This window comes from Antechinus flavipes, chromosome 5 (assembly GCF_016432865.1).
Source record: "Antechinus flavipes isolate AdamAnt ecotype Samford, QLD, Australia chromosome 5, AdamAnt_v2, whole genome shotgun sequence".
Taxonomy (NCBI): Eukaryota; Metazoa; Chordata; class Mammalia; order Dasyuromorphia; family Dasyuridae; genus Antechinus; species Antechinus flavipes.
Genome location: NC_067402.1, coordinates 104,468,625 through 104,489,844, shown reverse-complemented (window position 1 = coordinate 104,489,844; position 21,220 = coordinate 104,468,625). Strand labels below are relative to the sequence as shown.

The window sequence follows — 21,220 nt, the reverse complement described above, 5'->3', positions numbered from 1 at the left end:
TCTGAGGTTAGATTTGAAATTTGGAAGATGAGTTTTTCTAACTCTAGGTTCAGCATTCTATCCTATGTCACCTACCTGCCTATAGTTTTATATTTAGGAACCATTTTGACCTATTACCATATGGGGAAAAAACTTCTTCTGAGCATGTATTTTTCTTTTTTTTCCCAAGAAATTATTTTTTAATATTATTTCAAAATGCATGCAAAGATAGTTTTCAACATTTACCCTTGCCAGAACTTGTGTTCCAAATTTTTCTCCCTCCCCTTTCCCCAGTCCCTCCCTTGGACAGCAGGTGGTCCAAAATATGTTAAATATGTTCACTTCTTCTGTACATGTTTCCACATTTGTCGTGCTGCACAAGGAAAAATCAGATCAAAAAGAAAAAAAAATAAGAAAGCAAAAGGGCAAGCAAACAACAATAAAAAGTTCTATGTTGTGATCCACATTCAGTTCTCATAGCCTTCTTTCTAGATGTGAATGTGAGTATATATTTTTCTTTTTTTTTATTATAACTTTTTATTGACAGAACATATGCCTGGATAATTTTTTACAACATTATCCCTTGCACTCACTTCTGTTCTGAGTTTTCCCTTCCCTCCCCCTCTTCCCCTAGATGGCAAGCAGTTTTATACATGTTAAATATGCTATAGTATATCCTAGATACAATATATGTGTGCAGAACCAAACAGTTCTCTTGTTACACAGGGAGAATTGGATTCAGAAAGTAAAAATAGCCTGGGAAGAAAAACAAAAATGCAAATAGTTTACACTCATTTCCCAGTGTTCCTTCTCTGGGTGTAGCTGTTTCTGTCCATCATTGATCAATTGGAACTGAGTTAGATCTTCTATTTGTCGAAGATATCCACTTCCATCAGAATGAGTATGTATTTTTCTAAGGAAATCTGCTTGACTATGTTTTTAAAGGACCTGTCTCATACTTAATTGTAGTTTTTGATGAAGTTGTTTAAGTCAAACTTATAAGGTTTTTTAACTCTATCCAATAAATAGGATGAAATTAAGAAAATGCTCATTACTACCACTTTCCAAAATATAATACACACACACACACACACACACACACACTTTAAAGATGGTCAGAAATAAACCAATACAAGCAAAAAAAATTATTGAATCACCTGAAAGCCATAACAACAACAGGTTAGACATAATATTTCAAAAAACTATCAAGGAAAACTGCTTGAATATCTTAAATCCAGGACGGTAAAGTAGAAATTGAAAGACTCTACCAATCACCTCTTAAATGATCCAAAGGATCCAAAAATGAAAACTCCCATGAGAAGACCCTGAGTTTGAATGCATACCGAGGCAGATTCCACCAGCTTTCCCTCTGGCATGACTGATCGGTTTATTCGGGCAATGCGCTCCAAAGTAGCCACAGCAGCCTGGGTGTTCCCAGTAGAGACATTAAATCGAGCTGATTCAGGAATGAACTGTCGATAGACATGTTGTAATGAGAAAAGGTCATCATCCAACTTCCATCTGTTTTACATCATAAGAAATAGGACTGTTTTCCCCATCTACAATGAACTTTCTCTTTCAAGTCACTAAAGCGTCTTTTGTGGATCTTTTCCATTAAGAAGTTTCCTGATACAGAATAATAATAATAGCTAGAGAAAGGCATATAGGAGGGCAAATCAAATTTCCAGATGGCATAAGCCTGGCAGGGATAACTATTACATTAAACAACAGCAGTAAGCTTTATTGAATATGACCTCAATAGGCTGTAATGTTGGGCTGAAGCCAGAAAGATCAACTGCAATGAAAATAAACAATTTTGGGTTTTAAACAATTTGGGCTTTAAAAATTCAATTGTGCATGCTGAGGACGGAGGATACCTGACTTGGGATCAGCTCATATGTGAGAACTACCTGGAATTTCACTAGACAGAAGGCTCATTATGAATCAACATCATGGTGTGGCCATTACAAAGAGTTAATGATATCTTAGACTGATTAGCACACACCTAGCATCTCATTCATGGGAAATGATAGTCCCTTTGTGCTTGGTACATATTACATCACATCTGGAGTGCAAGTTCAAATTTGGGCCCTACATTTTCAGCACTAATGAGCTGTTCATTCCTCTTACATCAAAGTAAGGTGAGAAAGATGCTTACAAATTTAGAAACCGTGTCATATGAAGAATGGCTGAAGGAACCAGTGATGTGAGGATGTTTAAGGTGTATTTATTTTTCTAAACGCTGAAAATTACTTTAAAAATCACTATTTGCATTTATAATTATTACTTTTGAAAATGAATCTAAATATATAAAAATAGCCATATCAATTAATCTGTTATTCCAATTTCTTTCCACTTTCTTCAGCCATTTTTTCTGTCTAAACAATGTAGACACTATCCAGTTTTGGCTTCCTGTACTTCACATTATTTTACAGATTTTTCCACACCAGTTGACATATCTCATTTTTGTTGTCTCATTTGTATTCTTGTATTTTATTACCTCAATATGCCACAATTAATTGAGCCATTTATTTAAATTGATTCAAAGTTGTTTTTTAATGACAAACAATGATGCTAAAAACATCTTCAAACAGATGACTTTTTTCTCATTGACTTTGAAAAAAGGAGGCTTGAAGGAGAATGACTTAAAATATTTTTTAAATTTATCTCATATAGAAGGATAATGCTTTTCTTCATATTTTGTTGGGGAAAAATTATTTCTTTAGTCGAGTACCCTTTTTTCCCTTCCTCCTTACCTTATGTCACTCAGATGCTTTCTGACACTATCTTGTCCCTCACCCCAAGGCCAACCCCTCTGCATGCACAAGGAATCCTATTCCATCCCGTCTGCTCTACCCAATTACTCCTCCCATCCTTCACCATCATCTTTATTTAACTTCCATCTCTCCCTGTCTATTGGCTACTTCCCCACAGACATTGCCATATATCCTCCATCCTCAAAAAAAAAAAAAAAAAAAAAAAAAAAAAAAAAAACCTTTACTTAATCCATTCATCCCCACTTACTATCATCCCATATCTTTCATGCCTTTTGTTACTGAACTTTTTAAATAACATTTTATTTTTCCCACAATTACAAATTCAACAACTTTTTTTTAACATTTTAAAAAAAGTTTTGAGTTTCAAATTCTATTCCTCCCCCTCTCCCTTGTCTCACCCTCCTTAAGACAATAAGTAATCACATATAGGCTATATAAGTGAAATCGTGTAGAACATTTTCATATTAATCATTTTGTACAAGAAGACTCAAATAAAAGAAAAAGAATGAAAGAAAGAAAGTGAAAAATAGCATACTTCAGTCTGTATTCAAACAATATCAGTCTTTTCTCCGGAGATGGACTATATTTCATCATTAGTCCTTTGGGATTGTCTTAGATCATTGTATTGCTGAGAATTATTGCTAAACTTTCTGTGAATAATAGAAGCCTCCATGTTCTTTCCTTTCAATCTCATCTTAATTCTCTCCGGTCTGGATTTCCACCTCATTTTTTTTTTAAACTAAATCAATTCTCCCCAAAGTTACCAATGATCTCTTAATTGTCAAGCCCAGTGGCTATCTTGATACTTCTTGACCAACTGTAGCTTTTGACAATAATCCTCTTCCAGACATAGTCTTCTCTAGATTTCCATAACATTACCTTCCTGGTTTTCTATCTACTTATCTGACCATTGTCAAGCCTCCTTTTACTGGATGTTAACAATGCATTTCACTATTTCTTGATGATCTTATCAGATTCCAAAAATCCCATTATCTCAAATCTACTTGTTCAGACTTAATCTTCTCTGCTGACCTCCAGTCTCATGTCTCCAACTGCCGATTAGAAATCTCTAACTAGATGTTCTGTAGATGTCAAATTCTGTTTAAAAGAGAATTCATAATCCTTCATTCCAAACCCTACTTCCTACCAAATTTTTGCTTTACTACCAAAGGCACCATCATCTTTCCAGTCCCCCAGGCTTGCCATCTAGGAATCATTCTAATCTCTTTGTTATCTTTGAAATCCTCATATCCCATTGGTTGTCAATTCCCATCAACTTTTCCTTTGTAGCATCTTTCAAATATGCTCCCTTCTCTTTTTGATATTGTTTCCTCCATAGTATACATCTCCTTCATCTCCTCATATTTAGACTATTGTAATATCTTTCTAGTTAATCTTTATGCTACATATTACACATTCCAATCTACCCTCCACTCATACACCAAAGTAATTTTCCTAAAATGCTTCTCCCCCCACCTCCAATTTAATTAACTCCAGTGTCTCCCTCTCAATTATTGACAGAATTTCAAACATAAAATCTTGAGTTTGATGTTCAAAGCCCTTCTATATTTCCACTCTTCTTATACATAATTGCACCCTACTTATATAATCTTCCATCCAGTGACGTTTGCATCTTTATCATTCCTCAAGCAAAACATTCCATTTCCTTACTCCAAGCATTTTTATTGACTGTCCTTCATGCACAAAATTATCTCATCTCCATCTTGTGACCTCTATAACTTCAACTCCCAACTAAATCTCATCTTCTGGAAAAAGTCTTTTGCACTTTTTCCATTCCAGATCATTCTTTTGGAACTCACTTTCCTCATCTGTGAGATGAAAGACTTGGACTAGATGGCTTCTAAGCTTCCTTGTAGTTTTAACTCTATGGTTATCTCTTTTAACTAAATCTACATAGTCAAGAAATGTGGATAATAAGTACAAAGCTGAGATTTATTAGAGAGGTACTAGAACAAGGTATAGCTAATCAGAGAAGACTTCTAAGGGAAACAATATTGAATCCTAACTTAAAGGAGGCAGTAAATATGAAAGAACGGGAGAAAAAGCATAGCATTTTAGGTATGTGAAGGATAGTAAAGCATGAGTAAAGTTAAGAATGAGAAATGTGTGTGAGGATAATAAAGTAGCTGGTCTGATAACAGCAGTGACCTAGACAGCCACTCTCACCTTGAAGGCCAGAATGAGTATGATGCCAGGGATAGAGGCAATACGAATAAGCCAGCGCCAGCCAATGGTTGGATTGACCACTGATGCCAACCCAATGATTAGCAGGGAGCCAGCAAGCCAGAAAACCTAATTGATGAAAAATAAAAAAGGTTAAAGGCAATAGAAATCAATGGTGCTTAATTAATTATAGCATTTCTTTCTCAAAGATCTGAAAATTTTATCAACATAAGCAATCCAATTATCAGTGATGTCCATGGTAGGTTTGAGATTCTATCTCAAACTATCTGTCGATAGTAATCAACAGCATGATAACCTGACATACTGGACAGAGGAATCAGGAGATCTAGGTCATAATCTGATATTCTGCCATTGAATTACTCTGCCATTTTGTCTATCAGGTGAACTTCTTGAATCTCAATTTCCTCATCCATCACAACGCAGCATTTTCACTCTTTTTGTTGTTGTTTGTTTGCATTTTGTTTTCTTTCTCAATTTTTTCCTTTTTGATCTGATTTTTCTTGTGCAGCAAAATAATTGTATAAATATGTATACATATATTGGATTTAACATACATTTTAACATGTTTAACATATATTGGATTATTTGCCATATAGAGGAGGGGGTGGAGGGAAAGAGAGGAAAATTTGAAATGCAAGGTTTTGCAAGAGTCAATGTTGAAAAATTATTCATGCATATGTTTTGAAAATAAAAAGCCTTAATAATAAATTAATAAATAAAATTTCCTCATCCAAACAATCTATGGTTTCATTCTCTTTCTACTGCAAACTCTCTATGAGCTGAGAAATAGGTTTTGAGAGTTGCTTTAGCCAAAAAATTCCATCATCCTGTGGCCAACCTGTCAAGAAACATTTGTAAATTTAAGAATGACAAACTCAATCATAGAGCCCACACTTGAGGTCTTTCTACCTTATTAGTACCTGTCAGACCTTATATCTGTGGGCACCATCTTAAAGGAAACCTGATGTAACCCTCCAAATCAAATGAGGTTGAGGCATCAGAGGAGAACTAGAAAATAGAAGAATCAGCTCTAGCCCTCTGTAGCTCAAAGTGTATGAGATGGTGAGAGATCACAAAGGATGCCAAGAAAATAAAATTACATTGTAGATAAGAAAGTACTTGGGTGGGGGGTGGGGTATAGAATTAAAATCTATGGATGCCGAGAAAATAAAATTACGTTGTAGATAAGAAAGTACTTGGGTGGGGGGCGGGGTATAGAATTAAAACCTATGGAGGCATACTAATGCCTTGCTGGTGGTAGGAAAATAAGCTACAAGGAATTCTGAAAAATCCTTCTTTTAAAAACACTTATACATTATGGACAAAGAAGAACTAAAGAACATTATGAAATGCAGAATGGATAATTTTGATTTCATTAAATTTAAAAGATTTTGCACAAACAAAACCAATGCAGCCAAGATTAGAAGAGAAGCAGAAAGCTGGGGGGAAATTTTACATTCAGTGTTTCTGATAAAGCTCTCATTTCTAAAATATCTAGAGAATTGATTCAAAAATATAAGAATACAAGTCATTCCCCAATTGATAAATTGTCAAAGGATATGAAGAATTTTATTTATTATTGAAGTTTTTTATTTTCAAAACATATGCAAAGATAATTTTTCAACATTGACCCTTGAAAAACCTTGTGTTCCAATTTTCTCCCCTTCCTCCCACCCCTTCCTCTAGATGGCAAGTAATCCAATATATTAAACATGTTAAAATATATGTTCAATCCAATATAAGCATACATATTTATATAATTATCATAACATCCAAGAAAAAGCAGATCAAAAAGGAAAAAATGAGAAAGAAAATAAAGTTCAAGCAAACTACAACAAAAAGAGTGAAAATGCTATGTTGTGATCCACCCTCTGTTTCCACAGTTCTCTCTCTAAGTTCAGATGGCTCTCATCATCACAGGATCATAGGAACTGGTCTGAATCATCTCATTGTTGGAAAGAGCCACGTCCATCAAAATTGATCATGATATAATCTTGTTGTTGCCATGTATAATGATCTCCTGGTTGTGCTCATTTCACTTTGCATCACTTCATATAAGTCTTTCCAGGCTTTTCTAAAATCATTCTGCTGATTGTTTTTTACAGAACAATAATATCCCATAACATTTATATACCATAACTTATTCAGCCATTCTCCAACTGATGGGCATCCACTCAGTTTCAATTTCTTGCCACTACAAAAAGGGCTGCCACAAACCCCTTTTTTTCTTTTTGCTCATGGTGGGCCCCTTTCCCTCCTTGAAGATCTCTTTAGGATATAAGCCCAGTAGAAATAATGCTGGATCAAAGAGTATGCACAGCTTGATAACCCTTTGAAATTACAATTTTCAAATGAAGAAATTAGTCATTTCTTTTTTTATTATTTTTATTTTTACTATAGCTTTTTATTACAAAACATATGCACAGGTAATTTTTCAACATTAACCTTTGCAAAACCTTCTGTTCAAACTTTTCCCCTCCTCCCAATCCCCTCCTTTAGATGGCAGGTAGTCCAATACAAGTCATTTCTAGTCATATGATAAAAAGCTCTAAATCACTATTGATCAGAGAAATGTAAATTAAGACAACTCTAAGGGATTACTCTCAGATTAAGATGATAGAAAAAGATAATGATAAATGTTTGGGGGGATGTGAGAAAACTGAAACACTAATGCATTGTTGATGAAGTTGTGAATTGATCCAGCCACTTTGGAGAACAATTTGGATCAATGCCCAATGGGCTATCAAGCTATGCCTACTCTTTGATCCAGTAGTATCTCTAATGGGTCCATATCTCAAAGAGATTTTTTAAAAGAGAAGCCACACATGTGCAAAAATGTTTATAGCAACCCTTTTTGTAGAAGCAAGGAACTGGACATTGAGTGGATGATTATTAGTTGGGGGAATGACTGAATAAATTATGGTATATGAATGTTATGGAATATTATTATCCTATAAGAAATGATGAGCAGGCTGATGTCAGAAAACCCTGAAGAGACTTATATGAACTGATGCTAAGTGAAGTGAAATTAATCAAGAGAACATTGTATATGGCAACAAGATTATATAATGATCAAGTGTGATGGATTTGGATCTTTTCAACAATAAGGTGATTCAAGGCAATTCCAATAGATTTGTGATGGAAAGAACCATCTATAACCAGAAAGAGAATTATGGATACGGAATGTGGATCAAAGCATAATATTTTCACCTTTTGTTATTGTTTGCTTTGAGTTTTTCCCTCATTTTTTTCTTTCACCTTTTGATATGATTTTTCTTGTGCAACATGATGAATATGGAAAGATGTTTAGAGGAATTGTGCATGTTTAACTTATATTGAATTGCTTTGCTCTCTGTGGGAAGGGATAGGAAGAAGGAAGGGAAAAAAATTGGAACATTTTATAAAGATAAATGTTGAAAACTATCTTTTCACATATTTAGAAAAATAAAGTTATAAAAATGTAAAAAAAAATAATTTAAAAACATTTATACAGCATCTAGGTATCAGATACTATTCTAAGTGCTTTACATTTATCTTTTTTTTGCTCCTTACAACAACCCTGAAAGGTAGCTGCTACTATTGTCCCCATTTTACACATAAAGAAACTAAGGCATACAAAAATCAAATGACATATTCAGTATCACACAATTGATAAGTATTTGAGGCTGGATTTAAACTCAGGTTTTCCTGACTCCAAAGCTCTCCACTGTACCTCCTAACATTCTCCAAATGCAGAGAAATATGTTATATTCAGGAATAATTACAGTGGCACTTTTATTTTAGAAGTTAAAAAAAAACACATTCCCCCAAAAAACTTGTAGAAACAAAGTAGGTGCACATTGACTGGGGGCTGCCAAAGAAAGTGTAGCATATAAATAGTTTAAAATGTGTTTCATGAAATGGTGAAGAGGAAGAATTCAGAGAAGTCTAAGAAGACTTGACTAAACTGAGTAAATAGGAACAAAAAAAACAAAGTGGATAATGGCTACAATAATGAAAAGAAAAACAATATTTTAAAAAATCAAAACAGAGCAGTGCAATGACCAATTATGATTCCAGAGGATTTAAAATAGTTCTTATTTTCAATAGAGAGGAGGTAAGCTATGAATACCTCCTTTTGTTTGCTCCTTACAACAACCCTGAAAGGTAAACTGCTACTATTGTCCCCATTTTACACATAAAGAAACTAAGGCATACAAAAATCAAATGACATATTCAGTATCACACAATTGATAAGTATTTGAGGCTGGATTTAAACTCAGGTTTTCCTGATTCCCCCATGAGGAATAGACTGTCAGATATAGCCATTGAGTCAATCTGCTTTGCTTAAATGTATTTCTATATTATAAAGGGAGGTGGGATGTATTTGTGGGAATAGAATGTTGAGAAATGATATTAATACAGAAAAAAATAGGAAAATAAGTAAAATTTTAGTTTAATAAACACATTATCAAAGAAATAGTATGAATCAGATTTTAAAATTCATTTGTCAGCTAGAAAATAACTTCCATGATTAGCATAATATAATTTATGTTGAATAGTAATTATTTCTCATTTCTTCTCAACCATATTTTTCTTTGGCAAGTTTAAGATTAAAAAAAATCAAACTTTTGATTTTAATTTGTATTTAAAATATATCAGTTGTTATTCCTTGACCAAATAAAGTATTTCTATGACTTTAAAAACAAGAATGCTATGCCAGTCACTTTTTACTTTATGTAAGCAATTTATATATCTCTTCACTTTATATCAAAGGATCTATGCTTGAGGTATGGACTGAGATATATGGTCTCTGTGATTCTTTGTTAAGATGATAAAATCCCACAATTATGTGAAGTAAGTTTATTTATTAAGCATTTACTGTACACCTCACCAAGCATTGAGCTAAGCACAGAGCATACAAAGACAAAATTGTAACAAGTCCCCACTCAAGAAGGTATTTCCTGCCTTCAATTTCCACAGAATTTCTACTTAACCTTACCTGAGATAAGGGTAGCATATAACCTCTGTATTTTGTAGGCAAAAATTCTGTTTTTATGATGAGTCTAAAAAGAGAAAATAAAAAGAAAGATTTTGTATTCATCAAATTCCGGTTTTTCAGTTTTTTTCTACAAAAGGAGCTATAAAACCCCAGAGAAATCAAAACATATATAACATAGCAAAATTGTTGCTATATCAATTGTTAATATATCAATAATTGTTACATGTCATAATACTGACTATTGTATAGAGTAGAGAAGTAAAATTTCTCAAGTCAAGCAATCTACTTCTTGATAACTTTTGTTCTCAATGTTATTGTTCAATTAAAAGATTCAACTTCAATGTTATTGATAAACGAAGATGATATTATTAAAAACAAACTCATTACTCTACATTTATATAACAATATTGTGAGACACATAAGGTAGTTATACTTATTTAAAGAATGAGGAAATGGAAAAGTCAGCATTTCACTGACTTGTTCAAGGCCACACAGATAGTAAAAAGGGAAAGATGGGAAAAGTACTCAAGTCTAATCTCTAGTCCAGGCTATAAGCATCATGTTGTAATAATGAATAATAATATCATAATAGAACTTGAAACAAAGGTGTGATGGTAGATATTTAACAACTAAATCTCTGAAAATGCACAATATACTTAGATTTAATTGCACTATTAACTATTTCTCCACTACCTAATTGAGTCCAGGGAATCAATAAAACAATAAATCAAGCCCTGCTTTGTATCATTTACCAATTTCCAAGGTGTAAAATGCACACACTCAAAATGTGACAATTGGCTCTGAAGAGCTGGTAGGAGTTGGAACTAGCAAACCATGAGTTTAAGGATTGCAAGTATCTGTGGGTCAATCATATATAGCACTTCCACTGATGATGGTGGGACAGTTTTTCAAGAAGATCAGAATTTGTGATGTTCAGACCACTTAAATATGGTCTAAGCTACATTTCTTTTAGGACAATTATTCTCCTCTGCTACATGGTTATGGGCCATTATCATTAATTTTTCCTTTTAAAAAAGGCAATTTGAAATCTGCAAAACAAAATTAGAAAAACAAAAAAAATTGAAATCTGCAACAAAAAAAAATTCAAGGCAGAATTAATCAACTCAGTCATTGCTGAGAATCATTAACACTAGCATGTTTACAAATGGACATTTTACCTGATGTGGTAAAAGTAAAATATTTACCCTTGTGCGTGTCCTGATACACCACAGCCCACCATAGTTCGCAGAAAGACAAACCAGATGTATGATGGGGAAAAAGAGGTCAAGAGAGAAAAATATGCCCCCCAGAGGAAAGAGATCAGCAAAATCTGAAGGCAAAACATAAAGAAACAAACAAGAAAATTATTAGTAGACTTGATCCAGATGTAAAAATTCATTTCCTGACTGTGTATAGAATGTTTAACATCTGGATGTTTTCAGAGAAGCAGGGATTTGGTATAGAAATTTCCATTGTAAAGGACCCCAGAGAGCTCTAGTTTAACTGTCTTTTTAAATGTGAGAAATTGGACTATAAAAGTGAAATGATTCACCAGAGACAAGTGACATGATCCATCATCACTGAACAAATTAATTGTAGATCCAAAGCTAAAATCCAGAAGACCTCTTTCTCCCAGTCTCTCTTCATTAAACCTATCCAGCCTCTAATATCTTAGCGGATCAAATAATGATGGTAACACCTCTTAATTCAGTATAATCACAGTTTCATCATATTCCAGCTAAGCATTATGTAGCTAGTTCTCCCATAGATGATCATAAACTCTTAACCTTTTCATTAACAATCTTTATTAATTGCTGTGGGGAAAAAATTTCCATCTACTGGCAATCTTCCTATGTTCCAAGAACATAAGCTTGACTTTCTGGTACTTGGCTACCAGTCACATAATCCATTATCAACTTTATATTCTGATTCTTTTAGAAAACTGTCAGAGCTTATACTCTATAGGTAAAGTTAGCAAGAACCCAGAGTTTTCGTAAAGTATTACTAACTATATAATATTGTGAGTTTTTAAAGGTTTGGGCAAATATAGCACAAACTCTAAGTAGGGTCCCAATATTGAATGGGGAGAGATTTATTACCAATACATGGCTTCCAGGTTATAAATTCTTTGGCTATGGTCCTCCTCAAAATACATTTTAAGAAATACAAAATAGCCCTCTATTCAATAGGAAACTCTTTTTACTTCTGTGCAGTGCTGAAAGGACAGAGTATGCAAAAATCACATTATTTTTAAACCATCTACAAAAAGTAACACAACTGCTGGCAATCGAAATGTGACATCTTTGTCCAGTGACTCCTTCGTTGGAGGAAGTAAACCACATTCATTTTACAATCTCACTAAAAATGAAATTAAGGAAACAATAAGAAGTTGCACATAAATGGAAGGATTATCCAAGGTCTTCCACAAAGAGACAAATAAAGGAGTTGTTGCATTCAATATTTGGTCATCTTGCATTATAGAGCTTAAGATAAATGTAAGCCAAAATATTACCATGAAAATAATTGAAACTTATGTGCCAATACTTGTTTAAGAAAATAAGGAAGCAGAGAAATACTACAGGAAACTTCACAAAGTCCTCCCAATCTTGATATTCTTGGACTTCATTGCAAAGATGGCCAGCCAAGAGAATGGTAAAAAATAAGTTGGAAAATATGCTTCAAGATTAAATAATGAAAGACGGTAAAGGTTTATAAATTATTTATAAGTCTCACAAGCATATCATCAATATTTTCTCTAAGAAGAGTTTGAAGATACTTGTCATAAGCACTGAACACCATGACAATGAAATAGATCAAGTCCTAATAAAGAAGAGGTGACCGATTACCACATGGGAGCCATTTTTGAATTACTTTACCTGTGTATAATCAGATCCTAGATGAGCTAGAGAAAAGATTGAAATCATTATTAATTTGGGGGGGAAAGGATAAAAATACAAAAAGATGATAACAGCTGCAATTGGATTTGTTCAAACAAGTTACTAATTCTAAAAATGGGAAACAGACAAATGTAAAAATATTGATTCCTCAATGTTAATAATCTCCTTGCCAAGCAAAAACTGCTACCAAAAAAAGAATAACACTATATTACAATGTAAATTCAAATAGATGTTCTGTTATTTTTGAAATTATAGCTCAGTACTTCTTTTCTTACCGCTTTATTGACCGAATTACTCCATTTCTTCCAAAGGATTCTTGCCCAAGTGATATATAGGTAATGATCACCTAAATTAAATTCACCCATTCCTCTTCACTTAATTCTACTGACACCAAAGATATTGATACTTAATCATTCCATTTCCTGTTTGATCACATCTAGCTTACCTTGATTCATAAATCTTAAATTAAAAGAAATCATTAGAAACTCTCAACCTATAGCTTCTCATCTCAATAAAATTTGTGTGAATAGAATTTACTTCTGTCAAAGTATTCTGTTTTTTTTTTTTAAAGGATTTTATTGAAAGTATGGCAAGATATCAAGGTGTTGATGGACTGATCACTGGCGATCAGCAATGACCAGAAAATGGAGCCAAATTTTATAGATAATTTTTGTAATAAAATAAAGAAAAATCAGGTAGGTCTACATTAGCAAAAGAAGTTGACCCTTGCATCTTATTCCTCCCAAAAGTAGGAGTATGTAATTTTCAAGGAGTCTTGTAATTTTCAGGTACAAGCAGTTAGAAAATGATTTGATTCCATGTCAAGTAATCAGGGAATACAAAGCTTCAGACTGACATTTCACTGATTTTTTAAAACAGCATTTTATTTTTCCAAATACATGCAAAGGTAGCTCTTTATATTCACCTTTGCAAAATCTTATCAAGGGTGTTCTTTATGAAATATTCTAAAAGATATGATAGAATTTTACAATTTTATATGGCAGGACAGATTTTGCAGCCACACTTAAATGACTAAGAGGCAAAAAGAATATAGAATTTTCTCTTCATTAAGAAAAAGCATTTGATTATATAGAGCAAAATATAGCCTCTGAGGCTTTTCTCCAACAAAGTTTTTATGTACATATTAAGACCTTACAAGATTTCATATTTGATAGAATGACAGAAACAATGTTTAATGGTTCTCTGATTATCAAGATTGAGCTTGAGATAAGACAGAGGCAGATAGTTCAAAGTATACACTGCTATGGAAGATAGCCTGGACAAAATTGAAATACAAAAGGATTTCTGATTTACAATATCAAGACTCTCAACATGCTCTTACTTTAAAATGATATCTTTCATATTGACATCAAACTCTCTTACTAGAGATACTATAGGACTCCCTAGTAATCCACAGAGGAAAAAACAAGTGGACAAAAACACATTGTCCAGATTCACAGTTGTCATAACTCAATAGGCTTCCCATCCAACTGTGTTTTAAGCCAGTAAGACAAAGCTTGGATAGCCACTGCAGATAAATAAGACCCATATCCCAAATCAAATAAAAGAAAAATGAGAATGGTTTATTGTCAAAAAATGTATAATGTTTTCAATGATCGTAGGTGACTTTCTCACACAAAAGTCCACCTTTTTCAATATAAATAATCTTGTGATGTTGCTACCATTACAAAACATGGAACATCATGATGTGAAATTGTTAATGACAAAGAGCAAGGGAGGAAAATGTACGACATGTACATAATCTGATACATATTCCTAATAAAGACTTGTATGCTAGAAAAAGATGAATAAAAAATACAGTTAAAGAAAGAAGTCAGGTGGTCCAGTAATTGGTAAAAATAAAAGATAACTTAGTAGCTTTGGTTGTTTGGTAATCTTAAATTACTAAAAAAAAAAACTTAGGAAGAAAACATTTAGCATGTTGGATAGGACATCAGTGATGGACTTAAGGATACAGACAAAAATTTCATGGGATGAGAAACCACAAAGATTATACTTTATATCAATGACAGATATAAAAAGTGTTTTGCGAATCTTAAAATACCAAATTTTAATCTTTACTTAAACTATGATTCTAATCCATGAGAACATGGACACCTCAAAGCTTGACAATTCAATAAATGTTCTCTTTTTGAATACCCAGCCAGCCCCTAGAGAGGCAATATGACATAATGGAAAAAAAAAGTCAACTGTGGAATCAGGATAACTTAAATTCAAGCCCTTTCTCTGACATATATTGGCTATATGATTATGACGTCACAACCTTATAATGCTACAAGCAATAAAGACTAAAATTGCTAATCTAGCCTCATAAATGGAAATGACATTTTTCCTAGCTCCTCATTTTACAGCTGAGCATCAGTGGAGAGTTTCTAGACCAAGAGTTCCTCACTTTAATGTAATCACATGTTTGCATCATATCTCCTTTCCCCTAACTTCTTCCCCCCTTAAAAAATATACTCACGGAGTCTGTAAAGCCCATGACTACCAGGGCAGCAGATTATGCAAAAGTGAAAGAGAGAAGATTTATAGTTAGAGAGTTTAAAAAACAAAACAACAACAACAACAAAAACCCTTTCTTTTAGGAAAAAAAAATAGAAGGAAGTTGTTCAGTCTTAGCCTGGAGCAGGGTAGGCATGAGGAGTGCGGAAAGGTACATTAAAAAGAACCATCAGAGGGGCAGCTAGGTGATGCAGTAGACAGAGCACCAGCTCTGAAGTCAGGAGGACCCAAGGCCAAATCTGAACTCATATACTTAACACTTCTTAGCTGTGTAACCCTGGGAAAGTCACTTAACCCCAACTGCCTCAAAAAAAAAAAAAAAATGTCAGAGCTAAAAAGAACCATTATCAGAGAAGATAGGAATCTTCATTTGAAGAAACAAAGTGAAGGTAAGTTACAAAATTGAATTGGTTGGTGTGAAAATTGAGAGAAACAATTGGATTCCATCTCATGAACACTGAACTTTATCTTGTGTTACCTCATGTAACTAATCTCTATCTTGTTTTTCTGTTAAATCATTCAAGGAAAATTAATGGCATAAGTCATCTATTTGTAGATGTTTTGTAAAATACAAGTGGAAGCAATTAATCATATCTCTGAATTCTGGGAAAGGCAATATCTTGAAACCCACATGTCCCCTCCCAACTCAACCAAAACTCACTCTCTCTCCTTCCCAACTTGGAAAAAATCCATCATATTTCTTCAATTAGAAATCAGATTACCTAAACTTGTATCATGGTTTACATTCTATTCATTCTTTTCTTTTAATGCATAGAATCTGTAATCTAGTGCATTCAAGCTCAATGCCAAGTTAAGGAGGCTTGGTCCTACTTGTTATGCAATTAAAATGCATTGCTTAATAAATAGTTATGCTTGGAAGCTCAAACTTTTGTTTCCTCAGATATTTCGATCTGTTTCCTCAGTAATTGTAATTAAGCCACAAAAGTGAGAAAAGGGAAGTTCCAGGAGGGAGACCTGGCAGAGACTATTTAATGTTTCCAACTTTATCAAGCTAAGAATGTAACAGCATACCTCTGAATCACCTCAAAAAATATATGTTTTACATTCTGAAGAGCAATTTGGAACTATGCCCAATGGGCTATAAAACTGCACACCTTTTGATCTAGCAAAATCGCTACTAGGTCCATATCTCAAACATCATTAAAGAGGGAAAAGGACCCGTATGTTCAAAAATATTTACAATAGAGCTTTCTCTGGTAGCAAAGAATTGGAAAACGAAGTGATGCCTGTCATTTGGGGAATGTCTGAACAAGCTGTGGTTTATGAATATGATGGAATATTATTGTGCTATATGTAATGATGAGCTGGAAGATTTCCAAAAGTCTGGAAAGATTTACATGAACTAATACAGAGTTGAAGTGAGGAGAACTAGGAGAACATTGTACATAGCAACAGCAGCCTTGTGCAGATGATATACTTGGATAGATTTATTTCTCAACAATTCAGTGATCTAAAACAATTCCAAAAGACTGATAACAGAAAATGCTCTTCACAGTCAGAGAAAACTATGGAGAACAAATGCAGATCAAAATATAAATTTCTCCTTCCCCACCCCCTTTTCTCAGGGTTTTCCCCTTTTATTCTGAGTCTTCTTTCACATGATGATTGCAGTATTATGTTTAACATAATTGCATATGTAAACCTATATCAGATTAGTCACTGTCTTGGGGAGAAAAGAGAAGGGAGAAAAATTTGGAGTCAAAATCTTACAAAGATGAACGTTGAAAACCATTTTTACATATGATTTTAAAAATAATAAAATACCATTAAGTAGAAAAAATATGGTTTATCTGAGGTGAGATATCAGATGTGGCAAAAATGGAAAATGATAAATATTGGAGAGAATGTGGGAAAGCTGGGACATTAAGGCATTATTGGTGTAGTTGTGAACTAATTCAACATTCTGGGAGAACCTATTTGTACAAAAACAGCTCTTTTTTGGTTACAAAAAATTGGAAATTGAGGGGATGCTCATTAATAGGAGAATGATTGAATAAGTAGTGGTTCGTGATCATCTGACAATTATTCTCAGTAATACAGTGATCCGTGACGATTCACGATGGAACAGGCATACCACCTCCAAAGAATTAATGTTATTTGAATACAGACTGAAGCACAGAATTTTTCACTTTATTTTTTCTTTTTTCTGTTTTGTTCAAGTCTTCTTGCATAAAATGATTAATATGGAAATATTTTTACATGATTGCAACATGTATAACCTATATCATATTGCCTACTGCCTTAGGGAGAAGGGAGGAAAGAGAGAGAAGGATGAATTTAAAACTCAAACTTAAAAAAAAAAAGCCAAATCTTAAATTTTATTTTTATATGTGATTGGGAGGGAAAGTGTTTTTTAATTTTTCAAAAAGCAAATGACAACAATTGAGGTATGACCTCATACTCATGAGATCGGTCATGAATGCTGTGGGGAATGTGGGGAAATAGTCATACGAGTGCATTGTTGATGGGTCTGTTTCCATTCTGGAAAGCAATAAGGAACTATGCCCCAAACTATTAAACTAATTATATTTTTTGATTTAGCAACATTGCTATTAGGTTTATACTCCAAAGAGAATAAAAAAAGAGGAAATAAGTACAACTATATTTATAGCAGTTTTTTGTGGTGGTAGTAATGAATTGAAAACCAAAGAAAAGCCAGTCTACAGGGATGACTGAAAAAGTTATGCTATATGAACATGGTGGAATACTATTGTGCTGTATGAAATGATGAAAGAGATGCTTTAAGAAAAACCTTGAAAAACTTATGTGAATGGATACAAAGTGAAGTCAGCAGAACCAGAACAATATCTACAGCAACAGCAATACTATAAAGATAAAAACTCTGAAAACTTTAATAACGGATCAGTGTAATGACCAACCACAATTTCAAAAGACTCATAATGAAACTCCTCCAGATAAAGTACTGATGGACTCAGAGTGCAGACTGCAGTGTATTTACTTCTTTTTCTTTTTCTTTTTGATGGACATAGCTAAGATAGAAATTTGTTTTGTATAATTATATATATTTGTAATGTTGTTTTTTTGGCCTTCTCAATGGATGCAGATAGTGGGGAAGAGAAAAATTTGGAACTGAAAACAAAATAATTTTTAGATGATAACTTCTTATTTTTAATACATGCAGAGATAGTTTTCAATAACATTCACCCTTCCAAAACATAGTGCTCTAATTTTTTTCTCATGCTTCCTCCCCCCTTCCCCCGCCCCGCAACAAGATAGCAAGTAATCCAATATAGGTTAAACATGTGAATTTTTTTTTTATTCTTTTGAGCACTTGGGGTTAAAGTGACTTGCCCAAAGCCACACAGCTTGTAAGTGTTAAGTGTCTGAGGCTGGATTTAACTCAGGTCTTTTTGACTTTAGGGTCAGTGCTCTTTCTACTGCACCTCCTAGCTGTCCAATTCTTTTAAATAGTTCCCTATTTGTTATGCTGCATAAAAAAATCAGATCAAAAGAGAAAAAAATGAGGGGAAAAAAAACAAGCAAGTAAACAACAACAACAATAAAAGGAGAAAATACTGTGTTGTGATCCATATTCAGTCCCCATATTCCTCTCTCTGGATGCAGATAGCTCTCTTCATTGCAAGTAATAAAATAATTTTTTAAAAAAGATAATGAAAACCAAAAAACTCTACATTAGGTAACCATACTCAACATACCTTCCAGCGGCCATATCTGTCAGCTAAGAGGCCAAATACGATGCTGAACACCATGTAGCCAAAAAACACCATCTATGGAGGTGAGAGAAAATATTTAAATCACAATCTAAAATGTCACTTTAACCTTTCTTCTCTAAAATAGAAGAAGGAAGTAGAGGCTAATGCTGATGAAATGCTTTTTTAGGACATTTTTGTGATTCCTGCTTACTGCTACTTAAGAATATGTTGCCAAAATGTGTGCGCCCTCACCCCAGACTGCATTTCTGACATAAAATAGCAATTATATTAAACAAACTTAAGTAAATTCTAAGTATCAGCACAGATTATTATTAAGAATGTTCTAAAAAATATAAATAAGCCACTCTTCTTATGAAGAACTTGTTTTTTTTTTTTCTTATTGTGGAGGCATGCTAGTGAAACCTAGAGACTCTGACTCAGAATTGTGTTTTTAAATGTATAAAATAAAATACAAGGAAGAAATCAATTATATTTAAATAAGGATTTTTTTCTGTCTAAATTCATGCACTATTTATGGATTAAGAGGTCCATATAGTCTTCTTAAGAACCCCTAGGCTAACTGGAACGTACAAACACGATTAGAATTTGCAAGGAAAGGAATTTAAATGATCTTGTTGATGGTACTTCGTTACCAATTACACCTGCCTGCTAGGTTGCTTTTACCTGCACTTAGAAATGGGATGTATCTCAAAATCTGGGTTAGAGTTTAAAACAATACTATGTTGTAGAACAATGCATCAAATTGAAAAGAAAGTAAATTCTTATAATCATGGGATCTTAGAAGTAGGAACACTGGGAAGAATAAGGAGTCAAAAGATGACCAGTTGTCAGTGGCCTTTGGTCTGAGTTGTGGGCAGTTTCTGCTAACAAAGTTGCTATCACAAGGCCAGAGATCAAAGAGATCTAGAATAAACAGCAATTGAGCAGGGGAGAGGGAACCAGGAAGAATAGGGTACAATGTACAGAGAAGAATCAGACTTAAATAAGAATGGGATGAACTGCATACTCAAAATCTCCCTCAAAGTATTCAGAAACACTTTTTGTGGTTTTGTTCATTCATTTAAAAATTTTTTTATTAAATGCCTGTTGTGTATAAGACACTAGTTTTATTACACTACAGTCAACTTGCGGTATAATTTTTGACAAACAAGTGGTTAAATTGGAGTTTTAATACATCATGCAGGTCTTTCTTAACGTGAAGAAGAATGGGGATTTTAGGGATCCATTAAAAAGTACCAGTGTAACATTCTCATCTTTCAGACTAAGTATATAAAATGAATCAAACATTAAGTATGTTTGATAGAAATTGTTAGAAATTTGGTTTATAAGAATTGCTAATAAATGACCAGGTTCTAGAATTCTCCATTTTAGGACTTATAGCTGGGATAAGGTAAGATGATATGTAGATGCTCTGGGTTCCTATTCCTGTATATTCATAGCATGAAGAAGGACTACTCACTGTGGTCACAAAAGCCACTTGCCAGTCCTCCAGATGCCATTCACAACGGATAACAGGGGACACCACAGCGATCAACATGATTTCCATGGCCTCAGCCACCTTGAGGAAGAGAACACCAAGTCTGAGTACCCTGTACATAGCTCTCCAAGCCTTTCTCCTCCTTCCTTCGTTTGTTAAAAAAAAAAAAAATACTCTGTATTGATGATTGTAAAAGATAAATAAAAAGACATGTTCCCTGGCTTTAAGGGCCTTTTAGTTTAATTGAAGAAAAAGTATGAGACCTCCAGAAAATGATTACAAACTATTACATGAATAAGTACATGAGTTCCCCTAAGTATACAGAGGTCTTGGTAGGTGAGACAGTGGATTAAGCACTGGGCCTAGAATCAGGAAAACTCATTTTCCTAATTTCAAATCTGACTTCAGATACTAATTAATTATGTGAGCAAGTCACTTCCTATTTCCCTCAGTTTTCTCACCTGTAGAATGAATGGAGAAGGAAATGGTAAACCATAATGTATCCCTGCCTGAAAACCCCAAATGAGATCACAAAGAGTTAAATACAACTGAAACAAATAGTTTCTTTTTCTAACTTTTTTTCCCTAATCTCTTTGGAATACAGATTTAATAGTGGTATTGCTAGATCACAGGGCACACTCAGTTTTATAGCCCTTTGGGCATAG

At 33.6% G+C, this 21,220-nt stretch overlaps 1 protein-coding gene across 3 annotated transcripts in view; it reads right to left on the bottom strand.

Moving 5' to 3' along the window:
- The window catches only part of SVOPL (SVOP like), a 64,472-nt gene extending 45,340 nt beyond the window's left edge, over nt 1-19,132 (bottom strand). For 2 of the 3 annotated variants that reach the window (XM_051961781.1, XM_051961780.1), the window contains exons 1-5: nt 19,061-19,132; nt 11,148-11,272; nt 9,943-10,006; nt 4,944-5,069; nt 1,323-1,451 (exon numbers count right to left, since the gene is read on the bottom strand). In XM_051961781.1, coding sequence (XP_051817741.1) covers nt 1,323-1,451; nt 4,944-5,069; nt 9,943-10,006; nt 11,148-11,272; nt 19,061-19,132 — 516 coding nt within the window. The remainder of the gene's footprint in view (nt 1-1,322; nt 1,452-4,943; nt 5,070-9,942; nt 10,007-11,147; nt 11,273-19,060) is intronic. The other variant, XM_051961782.1, reaches the window with a different exon arrangement.
- Between the last annotated feature and the right edge of the window lie 2,088 nt (nt 19,133-21,220).